Here is a 27422-nt window from a genome sequence, read left to right as displayed (position 1 = left end):
GGATCTAAACCTTGTCACCACAAAAACAGAACAAGTTGGAGGGATAGATTCCTGTCCCAGAGACTTCCCACACTCTGGAACAAACTACCTAGCTATATGAAACAAAGCTCCTCATTAGCACTCTTCAAGAAAAATTTTGATGATTGGATGGGAGATAGGAAATTCACCCCGGGGATCACTTCTGTGGCTCTGCTTGACAGGGGCACAGGAAAATAATTTTCTTGGGTGGCGAAAGCCAAGGTACCTTTTTGGCTAGGATTATTATAAGCCCTAGGGCCAATAGCCTAGTACCTGCCTATGAACCAAATATCTTATTTTATTTAATACACCTCTTCTCACTTGTGTCAAGAAAATAAAATACCCTCTTTTATGGAATAACTGAACATTAGCAAGAAAAGTTGTCACCAAGAACTGGAAGAATCAGACACTCCTACTATGAAGGAATTTGTACACCTGGCAACTGACGTTTGTCATCTTAAACTTATCACAATCAAGACAAAAAACATCTAGAATCACCTGTTCAAATAAATACATGGTTGAAATTCAAAGAACTGTTGGATAAACAGATTTTAATAATTAACAACTACTCTTATCACATTTCTTTTTCTGTTTAAAAAGCTTTGCTTTACAGTAGACACCATTGTAAATAGTTATTTTAGTTGTTTTTCTTTTAGACGTGTACATTTGTTTTATAATATTCTATTATCATATAGTAATGTTTTGTTGTTAAAATTTTCAATAAAAACAACTGAGAAAAAAAGTATTTTTTTAGTATGTACCCAGGCATGTGCTTTTAACACAGAAGCAGTAGAAAGTATCTGTATAATTATATACACACTTCAAAACATGTTTAGACACCTGACACACATTAGACATTGCAGGATTCAGACAGTACCTACTTTCTGAAGGAAGTGTGGCAGAACAATCCCAACAAGCTGTCAATATCTGACTAAATAAACTGGAAGAAGGACAGTCTCATAAAAAATCTGTCTGATACCCTGCTTTCTCAACTGCAGGAAAGGACTGGTACTTGTAAGTGTGTGGCCTTTTTTAAGGACCAATGGCTGAGGGTCAGGATTACTGCAGGGAGCATTTAATTCATCCTCCACGGCTAGCATGACAGAAGAAACAAGTGTAGCTTATGGTAAATCCTCTTACAGTATATCATACTCTCTCTGCTTCTCCTCAGTTTAGGGTGAACATCCACTTGTTCCTACAAAAAGGTGTCATTCAACCTAGAATGAGTCTTATAAAAAGAAAACTTCTCTAACAGTGGTAGTGTGGACAGACTTTCCACTGAATCAGAATAGTGGGCTTGGGAATCAAAGAAAAACCCTGTCTCTGTCTAAGTCAGAATCGTCTTGCATATTTTTCTTCAAGAATATACTGAACAAGTTAGTGTTCTGGTATGGATTTCTGCTCTCCAGCCACTTCGTTCTCTGGTCTGCTGAGCTTCTGAAGGTGTTTTCACCCCCTTAGGTGGCCATGTGGCAACCTATATATCTGTATGCAAAACATGTCAGTCAGTGAATGTGTATGTTACGCTGTAGGATCCACATAACTATGGCACAGCCCCCCTTCCCATATTATGCACCTGGTCATCAGCTGCAGCTAGCATTTGCACAAGGTCCCCCCCCCCCATTTATGTATCAGTAAGTGCTATGCACAGGCTCTGTCATCTCCCCCTTCTATACACTGTAGTCATTGATTAAAATCTGTAGTTAGTGTCATGTACAGATGCCCCCCCCCAATTTAAATACTGTAACCATGAGTTATCAGTTGGAGTTAGTGCTATGGAAAGCCTCTCTCCTTCAACCCCATGCTGTAGCCATAGGACATCAGCTGTAGTGCCCTCCCCACCCCATTTCTGTACTGTGACCATGCCACAACGTATGGCCAAGGAACCCCACACTGCTTGTGTAATTTCCTTCCTAGGTTTCCTACGCTCTCTTTTGAACTCTTTAGCCACAGGCAGTGCCAAGCCACTGCCATTGGTTTCCAGTTACACATACACCATGATATCAGCCTCACTGTCACTAGTACTGATTACAGGGTTTATTACTGTTGTTAAGGCACTTTACCAGAAAGGGCTACTTTCTGACTGATTACAGGATTTATTACTGTTAAGGCACTTTATCAGAAAGGGCTACTTTCTTAATTCTGGGAAAGTCAATATCTACAGAGGCTTTACTGAAATTCCACTAGTGTAGTGTTACTACCAAAAAGGCACCACTCCTTTACACAATGCTTACAGGAGCAAGTTAGTATGAAAGCTATTTTAATGAAGCCAGTTAGCTCTACTGTCTCTGAACTGCTGCCACTGTGCAATGTGCTATCCCCACATCACGGTGCTAGCCATACACATCAATGTGAACATTCTGCATATGACATGTATGCTCATGCACATAGCATATGCATAACAGCAGCATTATAGTCATATAGTAGTGTTGCAGTGCTACTACCATGAGGATACCACTTTCTCCTGAAGTGGACCTAACTAAATGGCTGTGGTACTTAAGGTAGCTGGGAATAAAACCTAGAAGCTTAGCATGCCAAGGACAGCTGGATCTTCCTGATCTTTCAGCACAGGCACATCAGAGGTGTTTGGTAGGCCATCATGATGCCCTATGTGTAAAGTGAATGCCTGTGAAGAGCTGATTGGGATGGTGAGTGATGCCACTGAAATTCCCATTCTGGAAAGCAATGCCAATATAGGTATACTGACTTCAAGTTGTACCAGTCTGACCTGCTTCACCTGTGGAGACAGAAGTTCAAGAGAGGGAGCCTGAAATGTACTGTAAAGATTTTAGTATCACTGTCTTCAAAGTGTACTTAAGACTACACACTTTGCTTTCTAATGATGGAGAAGTGGCAGCTAAACATGGCTGAGTGTCAAAGTAGGTGAAATTGTCTTTCCCAGCAACGGGGTGAGTACGACATCTGTGCCAATCCACTGTATGACTGTGATTGTGCATCCACTGTATGACTGTGATTGTGCATTAGCACATGTCTAAACATAGGCTAATCTCTTGGCTAGGTTTACAAGGGCCTCAGGGCCAATAGCCTAGTAACTTCCTGTGATCCTATGGTAATTTTCCCCTTGTGTTATCCTTCTTCTGGTCCAGTCATGGAGGAGGAGGAAGAGAAGAGGCTGTGTTCACCTTGGTTTGTCTGGAGGGGTCACTGATGCCAGCTGTGCCTGTTTATTAGAAGGAAATGCAAATAATCCTACCTTGAACAATGACTGAAGGAGTCTCCAGTGGTCTGTGTGTGCCAGCTGCTGAGTGGCCGTCAAGGTGCATCAACAGGTGGATGCCTGCCTCAGCAATGTGGAGCACCTTCTGGCATGAATTGTGAAGTCACACAACCAGTCTCAGCCCACTGAGACAACAAAAGAGCAAACATGGGGAGCTGCTGGCCTGTGACATGAGCTACCCACAGAAGTGCTGCTTGGCTTCATTGCCTACTGGGCCTACTTGGTATCTAACTATGCTAGGAACTCAGAGTATTCCTGTCCTTGTAGCTTCCTTCACGTAAGTTTCATCCCTGACCTCTTGTGGGTTGTTCAACCCTCCTCATTACCATTTCTCTACCCTCTGTATGGATCTGTATATCCATTGTCTTTGACTTCACCTTCTGTGCATGTATGTCTCCTGTTTGTTTGTGTATTCCTGCAATCTATACTATCACATCTAAGCCCAGCCCTTGCTATCCTCCCCACATACCCTTTTTTAGATCACTTACAAAACAGGGTCATAACAAAAAAGAAAAAAATACCCTTCCTGCCTTTCCACCTTTGATACCATATTACTCTTCTGTGTTTACCACTGCTTGCTGTTTTCCCACTTCCTACTTTCTATCTCCCCATTACATGACAAACAGGGCTGCCACTATGCTATGCATATCTTCCTTTAATTTATCTGCTGGATGATATGTTGCCCTTCCTGTGCCGAGTGGGCACTACATGTAGCTATGCAGATGTAAGTTTCAATGCAAACATACATTACTCAACCATGATTACCTGCCTTGCCAATTACATCATCATTTCAGTGACACATACTGCCAATGAGCAGCCTAGCACTATTTATCCTGTTACTGCTACACCTCTCTACATATGCAGTGTTTTGCTTAGAATGCTAGCACTATTCATCATTTAACACGTCTGATTAGCCTGATGGGGCTCTTTGCACAGTGTCCTCCACAAAAATTAAAGCTGCAGGCCTTTCAGCACTTGTCTGTGAATCTTGGCCAAAGACTTGTTTCAATGCTACTTGTATAAGAAATGAGGAAAAAATAAATAAAAAATGATATGCTGATCTTTATTTAACCTTGTTTCCAATATCAACATACTTACACAGGAGCGGCTGGTTCATCAATGACAATCAAAAAAATTTAATTACAGCAGCACCATCTAAAGACTAGCTGGCCCAATGAAAACAAGGCCCTGCAAATTAAAACCATCATCAGAAGCAGCAGCAGCCCCCTTTCCCATTTTTTTCTACATTGGGTCGCGGTATCATGTTAACTGTCACCACCTCTCTAGATTAAGTGCCACATTCCTGCCTTCTTCAACACTCATGATTGTCACAGATTTTCTTTCACACAATCCATCTACCTCTTTGTTGGATGTCTTTGCTTCCTCTTACCTTCTTCCTGTCTTTTCCAAACCTTCCTCACTGGATTGTCTTCTGCTTTTCTGCACCTGTCCAAACCATAGTAATCTGTTCTCTTTGATCTTTTCTGCAATTGGAGCTACTACGGCTTCTGCTCTTATGTCCTCATTTCTTTGTCTGTCCCACAGTGTGCATCATACCACCCTTCTCAGGCACTTCATTTCCATCACCTCTAGCTTCTTCAACTGTTTTGCCTTTACTGCCCAGGTTTCTGTACCATACAGTAGTACTGATCACACCACTGTCTTGTACACCTTACTTTTCAGCTTCTTTGGCATTCTTCTGTCATAGACTACACCTGACACTCTATGCCAGTTGGCTGCAGCCCCTCTGATTCTACCTTTGACCTCTTCATTCAGACTTCCCTTCTCCTCAACCACCCCTCCCAGATACTTGAAGCTGTTTACCTGTTCCACTATCTTCCCTTCTATCTCTATTCTCAGCTTCTTCTGATTCTCCAGTTTGCTGCCATTACCACTGTCTTATCTGTGCTTCATCCTATGTGCCTTTAGTTTAGCATTCCATTCTCCTATCCTTTGTTGAAGTTCTTGCTCAGAGTCTGCCTGTAATGCCACATCATCTGCATACAGCAGCTTTGTTGATATGTCCCCTCCGACCAGTTTGCTAATGTAGTCCATCACCAGTATGAACAGCAGTGGGCTCAGAGCTGACCCCTGGTGTACACCCACTCCCACTGGGAACCCCTCTGTGAGGCTCAACACTGTTCGTACTTGAGTCATTGGGTCCTTGTACATAGCCTACACTAATTCTACCAATGTTTCTGGGACTTCAAACCACTGCATTACTACCCTTGGGACCTTGTCATATGCCTTCTCCAAGTCTAGGAATGCCCAGTTGGCCTCTCCCTCATCTCTAGCTTTTCTCAAGTATCTGTCTCACTGCAAACATCGGGTCAATTGTGCTACATCCTGATCTGAATCCGAACTGCCCATCTCCCATCTTACATTCTACAACTCTGTGTATCTGTTTATCAATCACCCTCTCCAGAACTTTCATGCAATGTGATAGAAGTTTGATGCCTCTGTACTGCCCACAGTCATGAATGTCCCCTTTGTTTTTGTACACTGGCATGAGTATGCTTATTCTCCAGTCATCTGGGATATGCATTTCTCTCCACACTGCTAGTAGTACCCTTAGGAGCCATTTCTCCCCTGTCTCACCCAGCATCTTTATCCTATCTGCTGTGACCTCATCTGAGCCTGCTGCTTTCCCTGACTTCATTTTCCTTAGTGCTGTTCTTATTTCTTCTAGGGTGAGCTCTTCTTCTCTCATCGTAGGCTGTTTTGGGGTAGTACTGCTTCTGTGTGGTTTTCTTCATTCAGAAGCTTCTGGAAATATTCCTTTCACCTGCTTTTGATGTCCTGCTGACTGGTGAGCAGGTTGTTGCTGGCATCCCTTATGAAGGGTGTCTGACTATCTTCTTTATCTTTCTGTCTTTGCCTTGCAACCTGATATAGTTTCTTTGTGCCACTTACTGAGTCACTTTCCAGAAGTTGGTAGAGTGCCTCCGATGCCCTATTCTTTGCTATTGCAACCTCTTTCTTAGCTTCTTTGTTAGCCAACCAGTAGTCCTTTCTAACCTGGTCAGTTCTTTTCTATCTCCCACTTCCCCCTACACTCCTCCTTTCTTTTGATGACTTCCTAGACTACTGCATTCCACCACCAGCTTTCCTTATGTACCTTATTTCCATACCTGGCTTGGCCACATACCTTTTTTGTAGTTCTAACACATGCTGTTTTTAGGCGCTGCCATTCTTGCTCAACTCCACCTACTTCCTCCTCTTCTTGGGGTGCTAGAGCCCTGACTAATTCCTTGAACTGTTGTACTTTCTCTCCAGTCAACTTCCAGGTCTTCAGCCTGGTCTCTGTCGACCTTACAGCTTTCTGTGACCACTGCTTGCAGATGACTGTGGCAATTAGTGGTTTATGCTACGGGCTAACTGTTTCACTGGGGATGACTTTGCAATCATGAATTCTACCCCAGTGTCTTGTCCTTACTAGGAGGAAGTCTACCTGTTGGCTACTCTCGTATGTGATCTTGTGACTGTCTCTTTCTGAACCAGGTGTTGTCTACTATCAAGCTATTTGCCAGACAGAAGTCTAAAATGGCTTCTCCTTCTTTATTCCTGTTGCCTTACCCAAGTGGACCCAGGCAGTCCTCATATCCTGTTCTATCCATCCTGATATGTGCATTCAAGTCATCCATTATCAACACCAATTCATGTTTCCTGCTTTATCTAGTAGGTCCTGCAACTGCTGTCTGAATGCACTCTTTTCATCACTATCACAACCCTGCTGTGGGGAACACGCTGAGATTATGAATATCATTACACTGGAGTCTGACTGCCACGAGTCTGTCATTAATTCTGATGTTATCCCACACTGCCTTCTGAAGCCTCTCTTTCACCACAATTCCTATACCATTTCTAGCCCATCCCTCACCCGAGTAGTAGAGTCTGGATCCCAAGCCAAGTCGCTTTACTGCTCTGCCCTTCCATTTTATCTCTTGGATACATAGGATGTTCTACCTCCTCTGTATCATCATGTCATCCACTTCCAAGCTGCATCTTGTCAGCAAACCTACATTAAGCATACTGGCCAGTAGCTTATTGACCCAGGGTTGCTGTGCTTTACTGTGGGCACACACTGACCAGTAGGTGCACATATAATCCTTTCATCATTAGCAAGTGTCCCTGGTGTGGGTCAGATTAGGCTGGATCCTCAACTCGCCTATCACCAGTAACTACCCATGCCCATTCTGGTGACATTAGTCAACATGACTGAATCACCTAAAGACATATTTTACACTGTTGAGTGGCTAGCCCTGCCACAGCGCGTAGTGTATAATCTGTGTTCTCCTATCTTGAGGATACTGTGCTCCACAGTAGATGCCCAAAGGGGGTTGATCTGTATAACTCTTCTCCCCTATAGGGCACCATGTAGAGTCTATGCTGCTGCCCACAGCTCCATTTATTGGGGAGTTTTGAGAAGGAAACACTCGGCATGTTTTTTAGACATGGGAGAAATCCCATGGAGACACAGGGAGAACCTGCAAACTCCAAACAGGCATTGGTTGGAGGTCAGGATCGAACTTTGTACCTTGTGCGTGGGAGGCAAAGACCTTAACGATTATGCCAACTGGTGTCTGGTTTTACCCTGCAAATTAAAACTGACTTGAAAAGAATTACTGCAATGCTTTTGCTTTGTACAAGGTATGTGGTTGCAATATTCAGTTCTCTGAAGCTTGCTTTTTTCCTGAAAGTCCTTAAATGAAAACCTACTCCAGAGGAATTGGACTATGCAGTTAAAACTTCCCTTACAAATCTCATGAATGCTTCTCCATAGAAATAATGAAGCTGTTTACAGAATTTGAAATATTTTATGACAAAAGCAATGTGTCTTATATTCTCTTACCTCCTGCTGTGTCAGCATATCCAAATTTATCATTTTAGTCTGTATGGGAACCAGCGTAATAGGTTCAAATGTTAAACTTCCTCTGTTCTTGAAGTTGTACTGAAAAACATATTTTCACCAATGAAAGCATCCATGACATTTATTTCAATGAAATTATTTCTCTGAAAAATAACACTCAGATCCCTAATTCTGCAGATGACATGCAAAGCTCAACAGGTAAACCAAATTACAAGTAGTATTCATTTGTGACCAATGAATAAAAAAATGGTACCACACACATTTATGTTTACGTAGCCATTTAAATACCAGAAAAGTTCACTATGTAGTCTATGCAAGCAGAACATTTGAAACTGTGCACAAAAAGCATAGTCTGAAACTGTCCTGAACTGTACTGGCCATTTCATCTGTCTTAGAGATTCTGCAGTTAGAAGTTCCAGGACCTCACACAAATCAAAACTTCTACTATAATTTTAAGTAACTTCTTATATCTGATACAAGGAATGTTTTAATAGTTTCTTGTGAGGTTTGTTGATTTAACCAAATTATATAGCTTTATGTACATTATTTCTTCACCTCACTTTTAATACAGTTTCTACAATTAAATAGGTTTTACTTAACTGTTAACTGCACATATGTACTGATTTATTCACTTGTATACATGTATATACATATGTTTTCTCACATTCTAATTCTCAAAGATAGTATCCCTTCCTATACCCTGGGTTAGGGGTGAAAAGTGTCCCCAGTGCAGCTCACGTACCGAGTTAACAAACTAACAAAGTAAATAAGAAATAATTTGCAGTGAGCTGCTATGGTAAAAGTTAATCCAGCTGGCAATGTATTTGGCAAGGATCCAGTTGTAGTCTGTCAATCCTTCACTTCCCAAAATGTACGCTGTTTGGTCCTCCTATACTTATACATCTACTTTGAACCTGAGCTGATGATGCACATCCAAGGTTTGAAGGGCTCCTCCTCTGTCATTTGGTCTGCTGAAGAAACAAAGGAGATGGATGAATTGGTTTTCAGGGTCGGTTCACAAACAATTTGCAGGAGAAAATATGGGGTTGGATTTTTTGAGAGACCAGTTGTGGTTCTCTACACATAAGGGCCTGAAACTCCAAAACCTTGTGAGCAGAGGTGATATCCACTACAAAGCACATCTTTTCAAGTTAAAAACTTCAGTACTGCTGAACTAGTGGTTTTGAACAAGGGCCAGCCAAGTGTTTTCAGCCATGAAGTTCAAATTATGGAGAGGAGTTCTCAAAGGTGGACAGAGATGCAGCACTCCTTTAAGGAACTGCTTCACTAGCTGGTGCCAGGCCACGCTTCTGCCTTCTCTAGGATCTTGATAAGCAGAAAATGATGAAACATGCACCTTAACCCTGGAATAAGTGAGGCCCAATCTATACAGATGCCTGACATAGTTTAGGACCACTGGAAGCTGACTGACTGGGCTAGTGCTGAACCTCTTCCACTTACTAAAAAGTAAGTCTGGCTGGTGGACATTAATTATGGACATTCCACTTACACTGCAGAATCACAGGGCCTAACACAAAAAACAAGCTCTGCGGCATTTGTAAGAGTGCATAAGAGAAGCCACACAACAGATATGTATTGTATTCCTTTTTTCTACTACTTTACAGTCAATTCTGACAAACATATTTAAAGTATAAGTAAACAAGCCATTTGTAAGAAAATGGGCATCATCACATTGTTCTTTAGTGTCTTTACTTTCTACAGTTAAAATGCACAACAGATGTCTGGTGCTGGCAGTTCTAAACTGGCAACCCAGGTTTCCAAGAAAGCAAACATTTTTTCAGTGGGACATACTTTAGCTTGCAGCATCAATGGATACACTCTCCCTGAAGGGACTAAGGATATTATTTCAGCTTTGCTAAACTTAAAGACACTGCATAGTTGGCACAACAATGGCAGGGTTTGCAGCTGACACCGAAGAGCTCAGCTATACCTCCAGATAATAAAGCTTCACTGCAATACATCTCGACTGGTTTATCTTTTGATTCTTTAAAACAAACTTCTTTATCCAAGTTAATTTCACTATACAAGGCTTAGCCAGATTTGAGAAGCAACAGCTTCTCAATTAATCTCTATCATATCTGGTCATACTTCTGAAGTGTACCTCATTACGAGGAATGTACCTCATTTGGGGTCTTAAAAAGTTCATGTTCCTCGAAGTTCCACGTTAAAAAAGTGTCACACATTCAGTATTAGGACATTTTTAACTGATATTCATGGCAAATAGAAATGAATCATAGTAATTTATTAAAAGATCTTTTTTATAAGTAAAAGGAGCATGTTTAAACCATCCTAGGACTGTCCTGGTTAAAGCTGTTAGTAAGCCATTAGTATGTGTTCCACATTTTGCCCATTTGTTTCACATTATGAGGGCTAGTGTTCCTCATTTTGGAGCTGGAAGGTTGAGAGCTATGTATCTGGTATTAACTCTTGGATTACTGCAAACCATTATAATATGCAGCAGAACCGGGCTACATCTCAAGCCCCAGTTGGGGTGTTGTAGATGGCCTCACTAAATACTGTCATTCAAAAACTCTATGGCATTACTCAAGAATTATAGAATTTGAAACTTATCTTGGTGACAGAAACTGTACAAATTCAGACACTAAAAGACAAATAACTACTGTATCAATGCCTAATACAACTCTGAACTTGGAGCACAAAAAAATGAACATCTTTACCAAATTAAAACACTCTGGCAATGGTTAAATAAAGTTCAAGGAAAAACTAGTAAATTAGAACTTCAGTCCGGACATCCAAATCTCAGAACTGCTGAAGTTCCAAACGTAATGAGATGACTCTTAGCCCTACTTCTCAATGTCTAAGAAAAAGAAATCTGGACAAAGCCATACAAAATAGGGGACAAAGGCCCAAAAGTAGGAACACATTTTAAATACTGCTCTTACAAACTTAGAAAGTTGATAGAATAACACATATGGCATTAGCATAAATTTTCTGAAAAGTATGAAGTCTAAAACTGAAATGTCTGTCATTGTTTTCTGACTTCAATCCTCAATGAGTTGTCAGAAAAGCAAACTTTTATGAGGAACAGACCAAAAACATGAGGCAAAAATCTGGACAGTTGAGAGGTATGCTCTCAGCAACCTTCTTTCTTGGTTAATACGATTTCTGAAGAATTACTTAACATTCTGGTGATAATTCAGTACCAAATATAAGAGTGGATGTAATTCATTGCCTGCACCCACTTTGTTGTGGAGTTAATAAAAGAGTGAGAGTCAGATTTCACTCATTCTAAAACGAATGCAATTTATCAGGCTGCCATTTTAAAAAGTCTGCTCTTGGTAAACCGATCTTCAATTCTGAGACCTTCTAGTTCACTCTCTGAAAAGAGGAAAAACTTCAGTGAAGCTATGCAAAACTGTGAGTTCTAAACTTAATTCCATGAAAGCACACTTGCTATTTATGTTTGGGGTAGTTTCGACCTGCTATGGGCTATTTTTCTGACTTTTAACTTAATCTTTTTCATGTGTCTGTGAGTTTTCTGGCTTGTGTACATGTTTTCAGTTTTTTTTTTCAGTTTTTTTCTTATTTTTTCCATTATTGAGAGAGTTTATCTGGGTAATTTGCCATCTTGTTACAAGTGATTTTACAATCTATTAGTCCAATATGGTGCCAATCTTAACACAAACGATTTGAACCACATCATTAAAAGAAAAAAATAAAACAACAGAAGTATCTTAGTCACATTGGGTTGAATACTGCATGTTTTTAAGAGTTATAACAATTATAAACAGGAACATTATTTTCTTGCAAATTGGAAACCCTGTCAGCATACGTTTATTAACTCCAAGTGGGAAAAAGTGATTACTGATGGGTGGATGGAATATCAAGTCATTTGATGTGACAATAATAATACGTACTCAGAATACAAATTTTTGCCGCGGTGGTGCAGTGGTTAGCATTGTCGCCTCACAGCAAGAGGTTCTCCTGTCCGATTCTCGGCTGGAGTGCCTTCTGTGTGGAGTCTACATGTCCTCCCTGTGGTCGAGTGACATTTAAAGATATGCAGGTAGGTGCGTGCGTGAATGGGTGTCGGGCTGGCAACTCTGCACCATACAAAATCCACTGCCAATCATTAGTGGACCAGAGTTCCGCTGTGGCGGCTCCTAACCGGGAAAAGCCAAAAGACATTAGTACTCAGAATACGAGTTTTTAATAAATCACAAGATAAGGAAGGCAGGAATTACTATACTAAAAATATCACTTAAAGATTTTGTTTGCATTGTTGGTCCAATGTATGCACCATACACTTGTTAAATGAAGTTTTAACAAGTCTACACAACTGTATTCAAGAAACTGGCTGTGTACTCTAACATCATTTGGTGCTACTAATGCCCACCTAAAATGAAAGATACTTTTACAGTAAAAAAATTAAAGGCCAAGAGTATGACTTATAATATTTTTTTTCAAACATATAAGCTAGTTTTCTAGTTAAAAATATCCTTCCACATGAGACTACACGCATGTAGATTAAAATATTTAAAAAAATGGCTGGTCTACACTATTTTACACCCTTGACTGTTAATCAAAAACAATGATTTATGGAAGATGTCATTCATATGCTTTAATTACTATGAAGGTAGACATATGCCTGTATTAAATATATTATGACATATAACAAAATATATGATTAATATTTGCCTTTTATTGAACAACAAAAATCAAAGAATTTTCTGGTAGTTCAGTTCATCATAGAAAGCATATGTAGCTAAAACTGGGCAGCTTTAAAACCTATGTTAAGATACTTTACATGGCAGAATATCAAAATTAATCAACTTACTGTACATGAGTCAAGAAATTGACAAGAATCAAATCTAAAAAGTGCATTGCTCTCAAAAAGCAGATCTAGTACAAATTAACAAGTCCTGCTTTTTCAGAAAGTGATTGTTCATTTTGGCTGAGCAACATGGAAAATTCTTTGCTGAATTCTTAAAAGACCATAAGATTAATTTTATTCAACACATCAAAGAAAATGAATAATAAATGACTGCATCAACAGATACAGTCAAATTCTTTGCAGTATTATCACCAAACATATTCAGACAGTAATAACAGTCTGAATGATGAAAAAGGCCATTTCATTAATAGGTATAGCTACAAAAGATTAGCATTTGTGTAAATTTATTTTAATATTAGTACAATACAGAAAATAATCACATCCTTGCTGGTTAATAAAATTACTGGTCTAGGTAGTTCAACATTAAAATTTTAGAATAAGCATTCTCATCTTTGGATACCTCATCTTTTAACGTTATGTTACTACTTCACTGTAAAAGGATAGCATCAGGATCCATATTTCCCTTACAAAAATTATTCTGCTACCCAAACCAGATAAAGACACAACTATTAACTGGCCTTTTAAAAACCGAGCATAAAATATGTGCCAAACTAGAAACGAGTCTTTATTACTACATTTTTTCTTCCTTTGTTCACACTAACCAAACTGGGTTTATCCCTTCCAGAAAAATGATCACTCTACATCAAAATCTTAACGGACAATACTTTACAAAAACAACTGCCATTGTTTTCACACAGCTCTATCCTTATATCCAATAGATGCATATTGATTTATTTATTAGATATCTGTTTATTGGGAAAGTCCGACTGGGCCAGAAAGCGCTCATTTTCCCAGAAGACCCAGGGAGAAAAGTTCCACAATCACAATCTACCAAAATTCAGTTACAGATATTTTAAATCACAAAGTATCGTGTAACACTACAAAACCTAGGACTGAAAAAACGTAATGAGAAAAACACAGAATATATGTTTCATAGTAATGTGCAATGAAAAACAATAACGAGTTGGAGAAAATATGTGAGGAAAACTAATTAATCATATTATTTGTCACATACATTAGTATGTGATAAATAAGACCGGATACAACTCTAATAAGATATTTAAGAGAGATATTAGAGATTATATGATTAGAGACAGTGAGGAGAAACTGAGTGACATTTTAGTATGAGAGAGGTTGTTCATATTAGGGTTATAGAAGGAAGTAAGGATGTTGAGAAAAAGAGGTTTTAAGAAGAGTGCAGGGTAGGGTGTCTGCAAGTAGCTCAGGTGAGTAGGGAGGAAAGCAAACGAGGTAGAGGAAAGGTCTGCAGAGAGAACATGGACAATGGTAAGGTACTGGGAAAAACAAAAGAAAGGAGTGGAGGAGGTGGTCGGAGAGGGTTGTGAGGTGTAACTTAGACTGAAGGGGAGTGAGTGAAGTATAGTGAGTATGTTCGGCCAGGATTGGTGCAAGAGCAGGTGCACGAGTTAGTAAAATATTCTTTCAGGGAGCATTTAAAAGTGGGTAGGTTAGAAATTGCTCTTGTGATTAGAGGTAGCCCTTCTGCATAGTTAAACAAAATCTCTCAGACACTATTCTCAACACAGTTATGGAACTTATTTATTCTAGTCCCATAATGATGTAAATTCAACAATGAAAGAATAAAGTGGAGGAGTTCACCATGGTTCTCCCATTATCCAAACCCTATTCTTAATGGCATTAAACCCTGTTTAATACTGTACTCAAATTTCTCCACAAATTTATTGCATATCTATCAAAGCATTATTATTATTACATTTTCAGTTTAGACAAATATCTTATTACTAACATTAACATAAGTTTCTAATTCACTATCTGATTTTTTTTCACTAGCTAGACAAATTCACTACAATACTTGATATACAGTTAACCCCTCAAAACTAAGCTGTGTATGTTAACACAGACAACTTTTACAGAATTCCACACATCTTTAACACTTTGGTTTCCAGGATGGGAATACACTACTAGTCTTTATAATTTTCTGGAAATACAACAGTCATTAATTTTCAACCAAACTCAGGAACTGGGTAGAAAATTGTTACCAGCTAAATTATGTTGGGTGGATGTAACATTTGTAAATTGAAACTGATTTTATAATGGATTTTTTCATCAAAAATGTCCTTTCTCCAAAATTACAGCTATTTTTCAAAACTCACAAAGGTCAGAAAAAAAGTTTATACAGGGAGGAAGTTCCTAAAGTGTTCCCTGTTTGATCATGATTCCCTATTTTAATAAAGAGTTCAGATTATGAGAGCCTGAATCATTTTTTTTATTTAGTGAGGTATGGATTAAACATTATGGGCACCCTTTTTATCATCTATCATTTGCAACTGTCTACTGTTGACAAGCTTTTTTTCTACCACGTTCTCATTAGCAAATGTTCCCATATTTAAATCTGTTAATTAAGATCAGTTTTATGGTTTACAGTTAATTCTTATTCGCTGGACCTAGGAATACTACTCAGCTGTCTTCCTTCTACATTTATTTGGAAAAAAATTATTTATTATTTTATACAATTCTTTTGCCAAAATGTTGGCTCTCTGAAGGAAATTTTGCAGTTAAGTTAAATCTACATTCTCTAATGGCATGGTATATCATGGAAGCTAGACTTACAGGGTTAACGAAATGTGACAGAAAAATCTGCTGGATAATCCATTTAGGTTCACAGGCTCATAGGTAGTTAATATACATGCAGTCAAGGGAACCATTAAGGAGCCTAGTCCAAATTATTTTGTTCCTTACAAAACAGTAATGTCATATTTGGCTTATTAAGACACACTCTACCAGAACAACTAATGCTTGAAACCAACAGCTCTCCTACGCACTGGGTTTTTCTGCTTTCTTATGAATCTGCTTACATTATAAATTTGTTATCTTCTAAAAACAGGACTACCCTACAGAAAACTGAATAAACCGGTTTACCTTTGAAAGGTTGAAAATCAACCTAATGAACGGCCCTTTGTGCGAACCGGAATAACGAAAATCGTCATTCCGATGTGCACTGAAGTTCGAAAATCAGCAAATCGAAAACCAGATTTGCTGATTTTAGAACTTCAATTCAAAGACAAAGCGTAATGCAGAGGGGGGCACAGCCCCCCCTGCACCTCCCTACTTTATTATTCTAACTCCGAGGTCGCACTACAGTGGGGAAAGGGTCCACTTCCCGATCCCCACCATAGTGCACCTCGCATCAAAAATGCAGAATCTGCAATGAGCGAATGTTACTGTGCATTCACTCATTGCACATTCGATGCATTCTGTTTTCGGCCTTCCGAAAACTTGAAAAAGTCCTTTCAGACTTTTGTATTTCACTCATGTGCATTACGCACATCTAAAGGTAAACTGAAGAAACCTATGAAAAACAGGACGTGTTATTCACTTTCAAAAAAACTTTGCTCATGGCTGTGTCCAAAGGGAATCTTGACTCCACATGTGGTGAGACTGTCCCTGGATACTGGGATGATAGAAAAAAATTGCTGATTTTTTTTTCTCAATAACAGAAGTTATTATTCCACTTAAGACTGATACTTCATTCTAGTTGCTGATTTTTCTTGTGGTACATTGGTGATGTGAGAACTACATAATGCTTCTATGGCTTTTTGTCTTTTGGCTTTTCCTGGTTAGGGGTCGCCACAGCAGAACTTCTGTCCGCTAATGATTGGCAGTGGACTTTTACGGTGCCGAGTTGCCAGCCCGACGCCCAACCTTCAAAGAAGGCACACCAATTCATGCATGCACTTACTTGCATGTCTTTAAACATCACTCGACTGCAGGGAGGACATGCAGACTCCACACAGAAGGCGCTCCAGCTGAGAATCGAATGGAAGAACCTCATGCTGTGAGACAACAATGCTAACTGCTGCACCAATAATGCCTCTATGGCAACAAAGCATATTTTATTCAATCCATGGAATCAGTTTAGGTCACAACTTTCCTTTTCTAGTAGAACAACACAGAGTTTTTTCTGAAACTTTGAAATTTAAACAGATATCAGAAAATTAACATGAAGCAAGACGACAGAGATGAGAGAAAGGGTGTTATATAATTTACATTACACTGGATCTAATTTTTTTATATTTTCTTCGAGTTACTTGTTATTCTGTTACTATGTACTATATGGTGTTTTTCACTAATAAAAATATCTGGGGAAAAAGAAGAAGACATGCTCTGGAGTGGAGGTGGCTATTGTCCCAAACATGTGAGACCAACCTTTGGCTAGAAGTGGAAGAGAGTTTTTTTTGTTACTTAGCAGTCTCTGATGAGCAAGTATCCCCTTGCACCCTACAGATCCCGCTGATCATCTGTTCTGAGTAGTCAACATCAATCATAATGAGGTGTGCATACCCTTTTAGGGAAACACCATTCTCTAAATTAATTTCATATTCAGACAGTGGAGGAATGACTTGAGAGTCAATCTATAATCACCCATGACTGGGTCCACTGATGTGGATGTATGTTTCCATATACCAGCTCATTCTTAGCCAGAATTAGAAGGACTCCACTGTGGCGCACATAATTGCTACCCTTTTGAAAACTGTGGACATCTGATGGCTTTCCCTTGTTTGGTGGTCTTGCAATGGGACCTATCCAAATTCTCTTACAGGATGGGCAAGCCAACATCAACCACTCATTCCCATCCTCCTTGTCTAACTCCACCAGCTTCAAAGCTGCTACCCAAACCAGAGTCACAATCAAGGCTTTATCCCTCTATTTTACAGAGCTGGCCAGAACTTGAAGGCTTTCCTCTACCACCAGGGAGCTAAATGCCTAAAACCACACCCTTTTTGTCCATCATGGAAAATGAGAACAGCTATTGTCTTGCTTCCTTTAACTTTACAATCAGATATAAAATCAATTGGAATAACAGGAACACATACAGTAATCTAATTTTTCACAGTATGGAGAACATATCCACGGTCAGCTTTACCTTGCCCTGCTGCACTGTGCGGAACAGGGGATGCACTGTATGCAGCCATGTGGTGAATGCATCAATCACTGGAATGCCCTAGTTCTGGAAGATTCAGTCCAAGTATAGCTACTGAATCCACAGTTATAGGAGAGGGCTGAAGGAGTGGCAAAGGGAGTGTGCCTGCATATTCAGTTCACCAAGGATGTAAACTGCCTGGCAGTTAGTGCACACAGGATTAAGACTCTGAGCTGTTAATGAGCTTCTTCTTGTATCCAAGGTACATGGTCTGATCCTTTCCATCTCCATTTGCCTATCATGTAACTCTGAGCAAGTCCCTAATCAGACAGTACTCCCTGGTTACCTCTGAAAAGGGACAGTTGTGACCAGTGGGCTTAACTGGTTTAACAAATGTATAAAATTAAAAATATGTTGCATGAGTGATGTCTCTCTCTATGGCATACTGCCATACATGTATCACCTCACTGCAAAAAGAGGTAAAAGTTAAGTACCACCTTGTTTATTTAGCAGAAATGTGATTGATTGTTTTTCAGATCAAATTAAGACAAACTTGGAATGGAACTTTCTGTATAAGGACACAGAGTTTAGGAGGACTGCTGTTAGTTCCAGATGAATGAAGCAGCATCCTGACATCAAGGCCACCTCCCCAACCCCAGACTGTGTCACAGCCACAATGAGCTCTCCACCTTTTTAGTGAAGTGTTTTTCATCAGAATCTACAAAGGGCTGAAACACAGAAATTTCAGGCCTAGTTGGGGATTAGTTAGAACTGCCAACAACTCAAGGATCCAACAGCACGGGTATGACATCAAGCAAAGCTCTGGAAATGAAGAGTGGCTCTGCAACCATTGAATCTCACAGTCTACTGCAACACCTAAATCCTCCAGTGTGCAAAGGGCACCATGAATATCAGGACACCCATCAAGTCCCACAGGAGAAGGAGACTGCCATACTCATGACTTCCTGGTCTCTCCCTCTGAAGGTGGAAAGCTTGATACTAATGATGGTTGAAGCTCCTCATTGATTACAGCAATCCTCCTAGATGAGAGCATAGGATCATAGGAGGTTACTAGTCTATTGGCCTCTGCAAGCCTAGCCATGTTACACCCTTATTCCCTTATAGACCAAGATATATAGTCTATGTTTGCATGCAAATCTAAATTCAGCACTGGCTGCCCCTGTCTAAGAGGGACATAGGTGAAACCCCTGGTGTACATTTCTGGTTTCCTACTCAATTGTCCAGGTTACGCTTAAATAGGGTCATTGCGGAGCTCTGTTCTACATGAATTGGGAGCTTGTTCCAGAGGAGTAGCAACCTCTCGGAGACATATCTGTCCCTCCAGCATGCCCTGTTAATATCACAGGCTAAGTTAAGGTCTCTAGAATGAGTGAATCTTATCCCACTGGATTTGTGGATGTGCAGCAGCTTCATCAAGGCAGGGTAAGTGACAGGGCCTTCAGTCTGTCCATGTAGATCATGTGTTATAGGCCCTGAATTTTCTTGGTGAGAAACCTCTGAGGTCTCTCCAGTTGCTGCAGATGTCTGGTGAGGTACATACAGAAAGGAACAGTGCTCCATCATTGGTCTGATAAGAGCCGAGTACAGGAGAGTTATAACCTCCTTTGCTTTGGATGCTATACCCTTGCTTATGAGGTGTGCAGCATAGAAGGCCTTCCTTACTACTGTGAACAGCTGATGATCAAAGTTATGGCTGCTCTCAACTTGCATTCCTAAATCCCACACCACTAGGCTTAAACTTAGGAGGACATTATTAATGTTATTAACAGGGGGTTCTCCTTTGCTGAAGGAGATGATAATGCTTTTTTTTTGCTTTTAATTTAAGTTGATCAGGGATTACTTTTTGCAGTCATTGGTCTTTCCCTGATACTTCTACTAAGGGACATTACACTAAAGGTATATTACCATAGAATTCCTTAATGAGGAAATAAAAGGCCTGTTATCCAAGTGGAGGAAAAAAACAACTGTGTAACAACTTACCATAACAGTAGATGTTCAGACAGATCACTGTTACAGTAAGCAGACAGATGGGATGTATCCTGCCAAGGATACTGTGCAACTAGCCAGTATGCCAAAGCTTAGGTGCATATTCGCCATACACCATCTGATCTTAGACCTAGGTATAAGGCATACTTGCTGGTACATAACTATAGAATCATGAAAATCCTCATAGCATTATTGACCCAGAGAATACAGAGATTTACTAAGCAGAGGAAAGACTCACACAGAAGGAAGAGGGGAAGAAAGAGTAAAAAGGGATTCCACCTTAGAATCATGAAAATCCTCATAGCATTATTGACCCAGAGAATACAGAGATTTACTAAGCAGAGGAAAGACTCACACAGAAGGAAGAGGGGAAGAAAGAGTAAAAAGGGATTCCACCTTAGCCAAAGGAAATGAAGAGAAGACAGAGGTATTAGGGAAGATGCATATACTGCAACAGTGATAAGTTCTTACACAACTGTGCTATGTTCACATTGCAGTAATGCTGGTAGATAAGACAATTCATACCATTTAGGGGGTGGGAAGGGAAAGACAGACAGGACAAGAATCCAGTAACCCTTTAAGTATGGACCTTGCAAGTCAAGTTCTGGCTCTAGAGAATGCATTGGTTTTGCAATGCTTTGTGAAAGTGTGAATGGAGGATCACGTTGCTGCCTCTAATATGGATTTGGAATCAAGCCCTTTAAAAAAGGCACCAGAAGAAGCTAAAGTTATTACAGAATGAATTTTGACATTACCTAGAAGAGATTTATCAAGCAAAGAATAACAAAAAGAGATAGCAAGGGATATCCATCCAGAAATGGTTTGTTTGGATACTGGAAAAATGAAAGTCATGTACTTGCCATAACATTAGATCCATGTTGTCTGATTTTTGTCGGGTTCAAATGTATGGGTTATCAGATCTGACCAGATCTAGCTTCAGAACCAACTTCAAAGCTTATCTGGATCAAGAGCTCTGACAATTCCAGTACTCATAATTCCTTGGATTCCACCTTAGTTGCTAAGACCAAGCTTGCCTTCCCTCTTTGAAATCAGAACTTTGCTATAAAATAGCCATCCTACAGAAGGAACCTATAAATAAGATATTCCCAACCTTTTGAGGAATAGTGGGTACAGTCTCACATGACTGTGCATAGACAGGGAATAAAAGTCCACTCAATCAACGCAAAGCCATAGGTGACAATCTGGAAGGGGGCAGGAGGGTGGGAGCTTGAAGTGGATGAAAATCAGACAATATGGACACATTATTACTGTAAGTACATAACTTTTGTATCCAATGTTGTCTAGTTTCAAATGTTTCAAACATACAGGACAGAATCCCAAGCTGTCAAAGTGGGCAGTATCAAGGAAGGACATTCCTGAGTATGGTGGAACCAAACAAGGAACGTGAGCTGGACTGAGTGGGCAGCTTATAGAGACACAAAGGTGTGTACCCGCAGCTCAAGTGGCTGCAGCACAAATGTCATCAGTGAAAAAAGCTGTCAAAGTAGAAACTGCCATAGTTGAATGAGCTTTTGCTTTGCCAGGTAAGGGTAAATTCTTCTTATTATAGACAAAGGAGATGCAATCTGACAGCCATCTGGACAAAGTTACCTTAGTAACTGCCTTCCTCAACTTTAGTTTAGAATACTAAATGAACAACGGATCATCTCTTCTGAACTGCTTTGTTCTTTGAATGTAAAATCTTAGCTGCCTGTGGACATCAAACATATGCAAAAAGTATTCACCTTTGTTTGAAAATCTGAGGAAAAACACAGACAGGTTTATGGACAGATTCAGATTTACTTCAGATGGCACCTTAGGAATAAAGGACGTATTAGTTCTAAGGAAAACTATCTTTGTGAAATACAAAATATGGAGGCTTACATGAAACAGCCTGTAACTCAGATTCATCTGGCTGATGTCACTGCCACTAGGAAAATTGTCTTCCAAGTAATAAACCTTATAAGTGCCGTGTTTCCATGTTAAATGGAGACTGTGTCAGAGCTTGCAGCACAATGGTCATATCCCATGGAGAGGCTGTCTCTCTAATGGGTGCTCTTAGTAGAAAGGCACCTTTAAGGAAAGCTTAGGAAATTTTCAGCAAAGCTACTGGAATGTCTTTACGCCCAACATGAATATTTGAAATAGCCAGCAACAGTACCTTGATGGTAGCAAAGCTGGAACCTTTATCAAAGAGTTCAGAAAAAAATTCAAGTATGGGTGGGACAGGTGCTGAAAATGGGTCCAGACCTTTACAGAAGGCCCAGATAGAAAATCTCTTCCATTTCCTCATTAAATTCTTCTTGTGGATAGTTTCTGAGAAGAAGAAAGAATATTAACTACCACAGGGGAAAGCCTGAAATCCTTAGCTATGCTTAAAATGGGAGGAACCATGTTGTTAACTTCATGGACTTCAGGTCCAGATGAGGCAGTCCTTATAGATGTGATAGGTTTGGATAATGATCCAACATCCAAGGAGGATGTACAAGTAGAAGCCACAGTTAGGGGAACCATGTCTGTTGGGGCCAAACGGGGGCAATGAGTATCACCTTGGCCTTGTCTTGCATTCTGTATGAATTTGTTCATTAGGGTCAAAGGAGGGAAGACATATAGGAGGTCTGGGGGCCAAGTGTGGATCACAGCTTCCCTCAGTGACTATCCCTGTGCAGGGATCATGGCAAAATACCCACTGTGTTTGTTGTTTAGATCAGATACAAAAAGGTCACAGCATATTTAAATGAATATTAAATGCATCATTGTAGGACTGAGGAACCATTTGTGAGGAAAACGGACCATTCTGCTTAATTTGTCTGCTAATACATTGGATAACCCCAGGATGTGGATTGCTATTAGAAAGCACTGTGAAGACAGCCTTTTGACTCAGAAGATAACAACAAGTTCCCCCTTGCTTGCTGATGTACCATACCACTGCCATATTGTCTGTCGGTATGAAAATCACACCCTTGGGGAGGAAGTCCTGAAATGCATGCAACTTTAGGCAGACAACCTTCAACTCCAAGAATGAAGATTGACCTCTAGTGATAACCATGTACCTTAGAACCATTCACCCTACAAAATATCCCCACCCTATAAGGGAAGCATCAGCAGTTACTATTGAAATCGGTAATTCTGTCTGGAAAGGTCAACCCACGGTTACAGTTGGGGATGTTATCCACCAAGCGATGTGTTGTTTGCAGACCTCAGTAACATAAATCTTTGAATGTAAATGATGAATGGACTAGAGACTATTGTATGCTAAAGTCGAATGCAGTACTTAGATGCAGATCTGGCTAGGAGAACCACTAGAATTGTGGATGCTATGAAGCCTAAAATATGCAGAACTAACCAATAGGTGATGTAGTACTTGTAAGGCTGCGAGTCAAAGTGACAGATCTCTGGGTTGGGGAAGACTGACTATCTGCAGGCTGGTATCTAGGTGGTACCCTATAAACTCTATGTTCTGTGCTGAATTCAGTTGACATTTTGGTAGGTTTATAGTTATTCATAAGTCAAGTAACAAATGGAGCACCTGACCCAGGTGTCTCAGCAGTAAATGCTTGAAGGTAGCAGTTAGGTGCCAATTGTCAAGGTACAAGGAAGACTTGGATCCCCAGCAGATGCAGCTACACTATCACCACTGTCATGATCTTGGTGAATACCCTAGGGGGCTGTGGTAAGACCAAATGGCAGTGCCCGGAACCTTTAGTGATCGACTCCCAGCCAGAACCGCAAAACTCTCCTGGAGTGATTTGCTATTTTGACATGACAGTAAGCATCCTGAAGAACTATGGAGCACATCCAATCATTCTTCTCAGGAGAGGTAAAACAGACTGAACTGTGACCATCCAAAAGTTTGTCTGTTTCATAAATTGGTTTAGGTGACTGAGATCCAAAATGAGTTTGAGGTCCCTTGTTTTCTTTGATACTAAAAAAAAATCCTGAATAGACCCCAGACTCTAACTGGTTTGTGAGGGACTGGCTGGATGACTCCTTTTTCTAGCAGCTTTGAAATTTCTATGGCTGCCAAGTCCACTGACTGGATGGAATGTGAGGGATCCTCTTCTTTTGTCAGAGGAAGAAGGGAAAAGGGAATTGAATTGCCCCTGGATATTATCTTTAGCAAGCAGGAATCTGAAGTTCTTCTGTGACAGGCTTGACGATATAAAGATAGGTGCCCCTCAACTGCCTCCATAGTGCAGAAATTCAGCAATTCTTCTGGGGGCACTGATATACTTTCTCAATAAAAGGCCCGCAAAAGCCCTGGTTCTGCAGTCTGCTGCTGCCTCTAGGATGTCGTCCATTACAGTTACCTCTCTCTCTGCTATAGGGAGGTTTATCACTTTGGGAGTCATTGTAAGAACTCTGATTTACTGAACCACATATTTTTCCCTGATCTCTGTTTCCTAGAGAAATATCGATGAGGGGTTGAGAAGCGGTCTCTCACTACACAGAGTCATATCATCTTGTTGATTCCTGGTGAGTGTGTCTTTAACCTTAGGTCCAAACAAGGTTGAACCATCATAATCGGCATTCACAAAGGATGACTTAAATCCATCTGAAAAGTCACAAAGACACATCCAGGTGTTGCAGTGCATGGTAATGCTGGTGCTTGCTGCTCTGGCTATGCCATCAGCTGCTTTTTACAGCAAATGCATGGCCACATTAGAGGAGGATTGCAGGGTGGAATGCTGGCAGTCCACTGTTTTCTGAACATCTGCAGGCAATACCTCCAAGAGGGACCTGAAATCTGGTTAAGTAAGTCAAATAATTCAGCAATCTAAGGGCGAAAGTCACTGATGCATCGGCGCACTTCCCAAATTTGTCAACCACCCTAGAGTCTCTGTTAGAAGGATGAACAGACAGACTTTTCCGATAGTTCTTTTCTAGTGGTTTCTGCTACCACCTCAGAATCTACTGGAGGTCCCTTACTCCAGTGTTTCCTGTTCTTAGGTGCAGCCAAAATATGATCTGCTTTTTTGGGGATGGACTCCACCATGTCAGAGTCCTTCGATGCCCACTGAGCAATAAGCTCGACAAGGGGGGGGTCAATGGGTGGTACCACCCAGGACGATGTTGGTCTGCAACCAAAGGCTTCCAAGAACACTGGCTCATCAGGTGACGGGTATTGGGTTGACTAATCCCCTCTCTCCTTCATTAATTCCATAATATCGCCAAAAGTGATGTCTTCAGTGAGGTAGAGCTGTGAACCTTTCCATTCCTCTAAATCATTTTTTTCAGTGAATGACTCTGAGGAAGAGCCTAAGTGCTTCCATTTGCATATCCACTTTCTGTTAAGATCTTCTGGGGGAGCAACAGAAGGTTCAGAATCAGAAGGGGAATTGACAAAGCAGATCTCACCTGCCTTTGCGGCCATATGTCTCTGTCCGACAAGATTACGAGGAAAGGAAATAGACCGTGGGTGGGATTTGGGCAGAGTTGTTCTGACTGGAGACACCTTCTCTTTGGAGCTTGCCAAACCATTTTCAAAAGCCTCAAAGGCTGAAGCTGCCACCGGCATCAAGGATACCCTCCAATCCAATGAAAGAAGAGGACCCTTAACACTGATGACTTCCAGTTCTGTAGCTGATCTCCGATCCGAGCTATCTAGGGCCGAAGCCCTGAGAAATGGGACAACTCTGTGAATCTCAGAGTCGACTCTCTCCACCAGCCATCAAAATCATCAGTAATTCTGGTGATGACAAAGGTGTTCCAGTTCCAGTTGGACTCAACAGCACAAGACCTGAAGAACAAGTTGGTACAGACTCCAGAAGTAGAGAGGTATGAACCCCAAGCTGGACTGGCTTCCTCAAAAACTTCATCATCTTCCTATCGACATGCAGCTCCATCAGACTTAGAGATGAATGAGTGGATAACGCCACTAATAGTGGTTAGGAGTATCTCTTTTCTTGGAGAATAAGGGACTGCAATTTAGGACTTACTGGTCCCAGTGAGCATCTTGCTCTTGGAGAAGGTGATCTGACCCAAGGAGTTGTTGGATCCAATCTTCAAGCAGTTTGACTTTGGGGAGAGCTTTCTGGCACACTTAATTGGGGATTTGTTCTTCTCTTTCTTCTTATCCTTATCATACTCTTTTTTTCTTGCCCCTTATCTTTAGGTTTAGGCTGATCTTTCTTGGAGGGGGCACTGAAGAAGTGGAAGGTGTAGCCCCTGTTTTTGCCGGAAGGAACCCCTTCAGAACTAGCTTATCTCTTCTCATCTGAAGGATCTGGCACTAAAGGAGGCACAGGACTGACAGTCCATATCTAGATGTGTGACATCCAAGCAATATACACGCCTGGAGTGTAGGTCCTGGGGAGGAAGTTTATGCCCATACTCCAAACCCTTTTTAAATCTGGAGGATTCAAACATGGCGCGGATAATCTAAGAAAAAAGGTGAAGGTTGCTGCAAAGACACAGTTATATTTTACACAGATAAAGTTACTAACCATAATATACATACACTCTCTCTTTTTTTGAAGAAAAAAACAAGCAACAACAATCAAACTGAAAAACATTACCTGCCTAGCCAAACTAATTAAATAACCTCTAAAGCTAATACTAATACTGCGGCTGGTCTTAGCCAAAAGGCTGAGGAAAAATGTTAAAAACAAAAGACAGAGAAAACTCTCTCAGCAGATGGAGGAGTAAGTCTGAATCCAAAATGGATACAGAATGCAGAATGGAGAGCTCTTTCACACATTTTATTTTTATTTATTTTTATTTCACATTTGTTGACCGGGCTAGTCCAGCTGGATATATGTCCATTTTCAGTGGAGGCCCGGGGAGAAAAGCTCCGCAAATTACAACAACATAAAAGGTCAAGACAAAGACAATAACAGTATAATTTGGTACATAAGAAGTTTTAACAATTATAGTACAAGCCTAAGATTATATATTTTATATTTCAGTAGGAAAAAGGAAAAATTTATCTAAGAATAGATGAATAAGACTAATACATTTGTATTAGAAATGGTGTAGTACAAATCTTTATAACATATTACAAAATTAGATACACCTAGTAATTTATGATAAGAGATACTAAGGTCTCACAAAAACCTAAGAAAGAAAAACACTAGAGATCAATAGATAGAGTATAGAAGAACAGCAAACAAGGATGGATTTCTAGTGTTATTTAACACATAGGTTGTGATACTATATGAAGGTGTTTGATCATTCCACAGTATATACTTATTTACATGAGAAAAAATCCTAAGGAAGGTTAAGCTCACTAAAAATTAGTGAGACAACACAAGCTCATGATCATGGGAGGCTAGGAATTGTGGGAGTCTAGTTAATAGTTAGGTACTTAGTCTGGGTTAACACATTTATTGACTTAGAATGGCAAACGACATGTGAGGAACTAAGGTGGAATCCAGGGAATTATGGGTAGGGGAAAAGTCAGAATACTATATCTGAAGAAACTTTGAAGTTGGTGCCAAGGTCAGAGGTAAAGAGGTTAGAGCAACAAAGACGACTATTTTGCAAAGTGCAGTATTTTAAAGAGGCAGAA

The 27422-nt window shown here is 40.3% G+C and overlaps 1 protein-coding gene across 1 annotated transcript in view; it reads right to left on the bottom strand.

Moving 5' to 3' along the window:
- Positions 1 to 27422, bottom strand: part of XPNPEP1 (X-prolyl aminopeptidase 1) — a 1046907-nt gene that overhangs the window by 91985 nt on the left and 927500 nt on the right. The window contains exon 18 of the mRNA XM_044055946.1: positions 8109 to 8207. Coding sequence (XP_043911881.1) covers positions 8109 to 8207 — 99 coding nt within the window. The remainder of the gene's footprint in view (positions 1 to 8108; positions 8208 to 27422) is intronic.

The sequence above is a fragment of the Protopterus annectens genome, chromosome 14.part0, assembly GCF_019279795.1.
Source record: "Protopterus annectens isolate FY-2018-M chromosome 14.part0, PAN1.0, whole genome shotgun sequence".
Classification (NCBI taxonomy): domain Eukaryota; kingdom Metazoa; phylum Chordata; order Ceratodontiformes; family Protopteridae; genus Protopterus; species Protopterus annectens.
Note: the sequence above shows the minus strand (reverse complement) of the source record. Positions and strands in the feature narration are given on the sequence as shown.